Genomic DNA, 7,925 nt, shown 5'->3' on the forward strand with positions numbered 1-7,925 from the left:
TGCAGTAAATAAATGCATCGACAGTTTTACTTCTGATCTTTAGGTGGATTTAATCTGCAGCCTAAGACAAGGCAATAATTTACAGATTAAATTAACTTTTCAATTAAGCAACCTAAAAAATAGGTCCCTGTTTTGTTTCCAATAGCCTTATAACTGTTTTATAATCCATTCTAACAAAGTGGTTCAGCAATAAAAGTATGGCATTTGCTTAGATTTTGTAAGCAAAATGTCCACTGCGGCTGGACATTTTGCTTACACTAGTTTAATATGTTTGCTGCACCAGTTCAAATCACTCATGGTAACACTTTTGTGTTATTCTACCCAGTAGAAGCATAAATTCCAGTTAACCAAACTGCTGCACTACTATCAAAGTCCTAAGCAAGGCTGTTTTTATGTAGTAGACAGTTGGGAACAAAAGCCCTGACATATTAACTTGTCAACACATTCTCTGTTTACTAGTTCATTCATAGCTACAAAACAAATGTGTACACTAACCAAAAAGTGCAACCTGAGAAATCAACCAGTTGGGTACAGTAGCTGATTTTCTTTTGGCCCCGTTAGTAACTATTGAAACAAAACCAAGTGCCCCTTAGAGCTTCACAGGTTAACTCACTTGGCTCATAAATTCTGTGTTTTCCCTGTATTATCAAAGTTGGACTTTGTGAGTTCAGAAATTCAAGATTGTCACATGCAACATTATTCATCCTATCTATTTTTTACTATTATTTTCTCAGCTTAATGAATAATTGTACAAGCATTTTTACTACTATTTTTCAATTTGGTAGATACTTTCACTTGCTGAGTTAACAATACAGTAAATGATAATAGTGAAAAGGCCTGTGGCGCCCTCTTTGGTTGAGAAGAAGATTACAACTTCTATCCACAGATTACTCCTTCAATTGACACCAACTAAATTAGAATCACATTTAGATCAGTAGATTGAAATATGGGCTTTGTCTAAAGTGCAATTCATGTTTAAGTTGACCTTATTAAAATTGCGTAAAACCTTGGCTAAGAGATTCACAATAAGTCTAAACAATCATTCACAAAAGGACTGTAGCAATGGATGTACAAAAAAAGTAAAAAGTAAAAGAAAACAGTAAAACTGATGGCATGCTAAAACAAGCGAATTAGGCTGAAATAAATCAAAAATAATACTAAGAAACAGAAATGTTTAACTGATAATGTCAATCACAGTAATTGTAGAAAAACCAATGAAAGAGAATGAAATGTGTTTAAATAAACTGTCAGACTTGCATTAAACAGCATATGAGACACAAATTAATACTCAATTATCGATCAGAAATTAGAATAAAAATAAATAAATTCACTCTAAAATCACGAAAAGACTTCTGCAATACTCTAAAGAATAGCAATAAAATATATATATATATATTTTTTTTTTTCATGTATTTCCCATAACTGTGTTCTATGTTTACACGCGTGTTTGTAGAGTTCATCAGCTTCTGGACCGAGACTGAAAACATTCGAGCGTTCCGCCCAGCGTGAATCCATTTGACTGACATAAATAGTAAAGGATCGCCATCTGGTGTAGATCACTATTCATGTGTAGCTGCATCCAGAGGAGAAAGCTAAATGTTCGGAGGCAGAGCCAGAAAATTGAACATATCCCTGATTAAAACTTTAATTAAGGGAATTAAAAAAAATAATAAAAAAATAAAATTGGCGTACCTCTGGAATAGTCTCCTGACCAACAAACTGAAGACACGGTTTGGTTTAAAAGGATCAGCATACAGTTATCGCCATCTGCTGCCTATGGCTGGGAAGGCCTTTGGATGACAGAGTGAGCACTGCGAGAAGCTAAATGCCACACCTCTTATTGACAGCTGGGAGCGTTTGCTCTTACTGAATGCTAATTAACTGAATGTTGAGCTTATTGCGCTTCACTTTTCATCTAGGAATAACTGTATTTTGTACATTTTATTACACTGAGTGGACATCAGTGCTCAATTTATTTTCAAATCAATCAAATCAGACAAGCCTGAACATAAGTCGGACCATACGGAAGACATTTAAAAGTAAGATTCAGATCAACATGTTTATGAAATCATATACTTTGTGGCTTAATATTTCTTGGTCTGTTTTTTGCCCTTCTTTTGCTTTTCTTTTGTTTTTTTTATTGTTTTCTAACTCTTGCCCAGGATCTAAAAGAACTCCCTATAAAATCTGTAATACCATCAGCGCAATGAAACATGGCGGTGGCAGCATCGTTCTGTGGGGTTTTCTCTCTTTAAAAGTAACAGTAAAGCAGGTAGAAGACGGGTGACGCTGAAGATATAAACACATTTAACTTAAATATTTTGTAGAGCTACATTTTTAGTTCCAGTAGAGTTTTATGCCTAGAAATTGCCTCATTTACTGATTTCCCTAACTATTTTTTCCTCGTTTGTAGTTTTGCTCCTCCCCTCCGCCCCCTTTTTTTTCTTTCATTTCTTTGTTTTCATTTTTGGCGAGACAACCGGAAAACATATTCATTCTAATGTTGCGGTAATAGTTGGTGAAATTATGGAAGATCAAGCAACAAATGTTTTAAAAAGATGTTGTAAAAATAAAAGGCTCAGTATGGGAGAAACGAAAAGAACAGGAGTGAGAAATAATAATGGATGCCTTAAAACTAAGCAGGGTCATTTTAATCCATCATACTGATATCAAGTGTTTGGTTGTTTTCGTAAACGAGCGCTCTTAAGAATTTAGTAAAAACGCAAAATGATGAATTAAATTTAAAAAAAAAAAGAACAATAACTGTTGGATTTTAACCACAAAAAAAGGCAAAATCTTTTAACCGCAACGGATTAAGCAAGCCTCACACCGACATTTTTTATTATGTTCCAGTCACGATACAACAAATACTGTCATTTTCACAAGAGTATAGTATATAGGGGCTATGAAAAAAATCTGACTGAAATCAATCAGAATTGATAAACAAAAGGCCCTAAATCTACAACATTTAAAACGTCTTGTACCACATGTATCATCAATTTAGCAGTGATCGGCTTTTAAAACCTTTTGTAGCCTACAGCTTTAATAAAATACAGATTTGTTGTTTTTTTTTTCCTTCACTGACAGAGATTATTATGCCAGTATATGCTACACAAAACCATGTCATGTACAGATTCCTAAATATCTTTAGTTACTAACAGTTGAGGCTACTCAACAGAAGACATGTCGCTCTTTAAAATACTACTGACTGTTTTAATCTTATGCTTTATTTCTGTTTTTTTATTTGTTTGTTTGTTTGTTTGTTTTGTACAGTCACTATCACAAATGTCCAGCAGTATATACATTATGAACATAAATACAGTGATTCTGACTCAACAGTGTGTAGATAGATAGATAGTTGGATAGATAGATAGATAGATAGATAGATAGATAGATAGATAGATAGATAGATAGATAGATAGATAGATAGATAGATANGATAGATAGATAGATAGATAGATAGATAGATAGATAGATAGATAGATAGATAGATAGATAGATAGATAGATAGATAGATAGATAGATAGATAGATAGATTTGTTCTAACTGTGAGGATAAAAACTGTAGTAACCAATGTCCTTTGTACAGTTCTTCTCGCACTCTCTCGGTGCCAGCAGCTCGGATTTTAACGGGGACACTGTCTCTGAGACCGGGGTGGCAGAGGGGGAGATCCGTCTTCTTTTGGCTTGTTCAAAGATCCCAGAATCGCTGGAATCAATCGACTTTATCGACGACGGCGTCTCTATCCAGCTGGACTCTGATGTGATGTCTTTGGGTTTGGTCTCTTCCGAGCCACCGATCGGTGACCTCTCGGTCGCGATTGAGTCTCCCTCCTCCGACAGGTAGTTGGTGCCCGCCCTGCCTCCAAGGGAGTTGGTCGGCCAGCAGGAAAAGACCGAGCTGGATTTACTGTTTACGCCGCAGTACTGTGGTGGCGTGCGTCCTCCCCAGCCAGACGGGTCTGCGTAATAGCCAAGAGGCCGATTGGAGCAGCCCGCTGTCGGCAGGGGGAGAGCCTTTACTCCGGCCGCTGCGTAGGACAGCAAGGTGGCTGCGTTACCGGCGAAATCGGCGGCGTCGTATGCCGAGGCGGCAAAGTCCAGTCGGTTGTTGGCAGGGGTGACAAACCAACGCTGCGGGGGGGTGGCAACAGTGGGCTCCTCGCTTTGCTGCGGGGACAGCAAGCTGTTGCCGAGTGGGACGCTGCGCTCCGTGCCAGGACCAGTCCCCACGCCAGGGTGAAAGCGAGATTTGGCATAAGTGCTGACAAATTGGTCCTGCAGGAAGGAGCTGGGCATGGCGTATCTCGCACCCGGCACGATCTGTGAGCGCGGAGAGTCACCCGGTGATGGAGTTAGGCGGTCAATGTCGCAGCCTGTGTATACACTGAAAAAGATGGAGAGAAAAACAGAAACAATTCAGAGCTAAGCAGTGCGTAATGGTGGATCCTCAAAAAAAAGAAAAAAAAAGAAAAGAAAATTGTGAAAACGGACATCCCGTGAGTTGGACCAGTTATATTTAAATCTCAGAAGATCTAATTGTCATTTCCAATTGTCATTGAAATTATCTTTCATAATACAAAAATACATACATTCTGATACACATACTGACTTCTCGAGAAGAAACAGAAGTTATTCTAGAAATAAATTATTTCAGTTTTAATTCCCATAATAACGGAAAACCAAATGAACTCAAAAGAAGAAGCAAAGTTCCTCATAAATTATACAATTTTTGAACATGGCAATTTATTTGTTTTTATTTTTTTTCCCATTGGACCAAGCTACTCTATTGTTATTCTTGTAAATGTCATAAAAATAGATTTGGAATGATGGAAACCGTGTTTTTAAATTGCATTTGTCTGGAGAAGGGATAAATAAAGATTTATGAAACCTTTTTTAAAACATAGCATAATGAATATTTCAATTTAAAACGAAAAACAAATTATTAAAATGAATCATCTTACGTGTCATAATTGTCCCGAAATCCTTTGGCAAACGGATTGTGGTCGATTTTCAGTTGCGTAATCTGCAGGAAGAAAAAAATGCATACATTATTAATTCCAATAAAAAAGAATAAAATACAATAAAAACAGAAAATTTAAGGATGAAGACTTAAATGGTATTATAAGACAATAGCACAATAAAACGAAAAACACAACAGGGAACTGAGCTAGTTGGAACTAATTATTTACAAATTTAAAGTGAACAAAAATTCACCTTGATTTATTTTTTTTCCCGTGTTAATATTTGCATTTTTGTTTGTTTTCTCCGAAACGATATTTTTAAAAAAAAAAGTAAATAAGATGTGCAACAGCAGAATTTGAATCTCGTCTCAAACAGAAAAGTGTCCGTACGTCAGTGTTCTGGTAAGCGGTGACGGCGATGAACTGCGTCTCCGTGAAGGTGAACGTCTGGACTCTTCCCGGCTGGCTGGTGTCCTCTGTCCCGTCTTCGTTCACTTCCACCACATGGAGCCTGGGCTGGTACTTGTGGAGCGACTGGAGGACCACCATCTGGAGGTTTCGATGGAAGAAATTCACTTTCAGAGTTTAGAGAGACGGCTGAAGCATCACGCTGCTGTTTTCAAATGTGTTATCATACACTGAGCTAGCTCACCTGTGCGAATAATGACGCAAGCTGACAGGAAAGATGAATTGGAAATAAAATAAATAAATAAATAAATAACTGCGGGTGTTTACCTGGCCTGTGTTGTTGGAGGCACCTTTGTTGTTGGTGAGCTTTAGCTTTCCAAACGAGATTTCCTGACGCATCCAGTGCGCGCCGGTGTTTGGTGAATCCGGGTGCATGTAAACTCTGTTTCCTTAAAAAATGTGCGAATAAATAAACAAAAAGATATATAAAATAAAGCAATATTATTTAAAAACTATAACAATTGTAAATAAATAAATAAATAAATAAAAGGTACACAATTAACGACAAAATGTAATATTAAATTTGGTGGGTAATGCTATTGGTTATGATTATATTAATAAAACGGATGATAACAATAAGGATGAGGCTACCTATAACGTTTGTGTCAGCTTTCCCACACGGCACCCACTTTCCTCCTTGGAATCGCCAGTGATTCGGATCAGCGAGTATTACATCCACAAATATATTGTAGTGAGCGGTTGGGTCGAGGCCAGAAATGTTGAAGCTTAAAAAGGGAAACATTCGTCTGCAGAGGAAAAAAAAAAAACTAAAATTAAAATAAAATATTTTAAGATTTTTTTATATACATATAAAAAACTAACAGTTTTGATTTCTTTTTTTTTTTGTCAATTTTACTAAGTCCAAACAATTTTATTTATTTTCTATGTTTTATTATCATTCTTACGATTACTATTTATGTGGAGGGGCTAAGCAAACTTCTTTTAGAGAATCGACAAAATCCTTTTTTTTTTTTTCTTTTTTCTTTTTCTAAAGCATCCTCACCAACTTACCGTCCCTGTTTTGTTATGATCATCTCTGTCTGGTGCCTGTGAAACTTCAGCCACAGGGCCCTGTTGCACAGATACACCTGCGCCTTCCCCGGTACCAGTCCCGCCTGCGCCGAAGAGAACTGGTAAAAAGCTCCCCCTTGGTACGTGTGTCCATACTGTTGCGCGTAAGGGTAGCCCGCCGTCGGGTAGCCTTGCGGAGACGTGTTGGTTAAAAGGCTGTTGTACGCTCCGTTAGTTATGACCGGATGATGGGCCATATAGCGGCTGGGACTCCCGATGGAGAAAGCGGGGTGCGCCGGTCCATGCTGGCTCGGGTACGGAAACATGGCAGTGGGAGCGGCGGAGACTGACGGCGGCTGGGCGGACGGAGAAAAGATGCACCTTTCTCCTGCAGATCCATCGAAATTATGACGGATGTCAGAGACTCCGTGGAGATCAGGAGAGAGTTTGCCCCTCTGGACGTCCCCCGACGCGTCCTTGGAGTCGGGGAAATTGTCTGCCTCTGACTGATTCGTCATCTCCCTGGAGTTTTTTTTCAGAGGTGAACTTCTCTCCAGGTTGTCACTTGAAGATATAATAGGATGGTCCTGCAACGAGAGCTCCTCTGATCCATTGGAGCTCGCAAAGCCACTGCCCACATTCATAAATTTCTTTGAGATTTCACTCGTCAGCGAGATGCAATTCTCCACTTGCATAGCTCTATTAGCTCATCCTATATCCCAGGCTTTTTGCACACGCCTCTCCTAATCTAACATGACTTGGAGTAAGGAAGGCGGCAAATTAGCCAATTGACACCATCCTGCAATCAGGATGGATCTTCTCTCCATCACTCTGCGCTCTCTCCTAATGAAACAACCGCTGCTATTGGTTAACTCAGGACTGTAATTTAATTAGACAGCTCTTAATTAGGAGCGCTGTGAACAAAGTGATTTGTTTGTAGTGTGACACGGGCCTATATGTGATTAAAACATATAAGGACGCCGACTGTTTCTAGAAAGGCATATAAAAGATCATAATTATTAAAGCTATTTTTTCCTGTCTCTCGGCTACGCTATTTACCTTTACTCTGCGTTATTTACCTATTTATGCACCGTGAGTGCCAAAGTATGTCTGTCGAAGCAAACCGGGATTTATTATTAACATGCCAAAAATGACAGTCCATGACAGGCAGCCTTAAAATGCTTGTGATATGGCGTGAAATCACTGCGTCCCACTGAAGATGTGTTTATGAGTCCCAGCGCTGGTAAATATTTTATACTCACTGAAAGTTAGGAAGCTGGGGCACTGATAAGAGGCGAGAGCAGGCAGCAGCTCAGCGGAGGAGCTGAAAAACACCAAAATATGCTCTCCATTAAGAGTCATTGTGCAACAATTTAGTTAATTTGGCCACTGCTTTGTCGGGAGAGGTAATTGGAAGAATTGTAATTAGAGGCTCGTGTGTGTGTGTGTGGGTATGTGTGTGTGTGTGTGTGTGTGTGTGTGT

At 38.7% G+C, this 7,925-nt stretch overlaps 1 protein-coding gene across 1 annotated transcript; it reads right to left on the reverse strand.

Moving 5' to 3' along the window:
* Window positions 1-3,462: 3,462 nt before the first annotated feature.
* Window positions 3,463-7,188, reverse strand: tbr1b (T-box brain transcription factor 1b). Its single transcript, XM_007546596.2, has 6 exons — window positions 6,443-7,188; window positions 6,023-6,177; window positions 5,699-5,820; window positions 5,354-5,512; window positions 4,964-5,025; window positions 3,463-4,386 (listed from the first exon to the last, which is right to left on the reverse strand). Exons 1-6 carry the CDS (start codon window positions 7,135-7,137, stop codon window positions 3,543-3,545), a joined length of 2,037 nt encoding a protein of 678 aa, XP_007546658.1. The 5' UTR covers window positions 7,138-7,188; the 3' UTR covers window positions 3,463-3,542.
* Window positions 7,189-7,925: the final 737 nt, after the last annotated feature.

Source organism: Poecilia formosa, unplaced genomic scaffold (genome assembly GCF_000485575.1).
Source record: "Poecilia formosa unplaced genomic scaffold, Poecilia_formosa-5.1.2 Scaffold16, whole genome shotgun sequence".
Classification (NCBI taxonomy): domain Eukaryota; kingdom Metazoa; phylum Chordata; class Actinopteri; order Cyprinodontiformes; family Poeciliidae; genus Poecilia; species Poecilia formosa.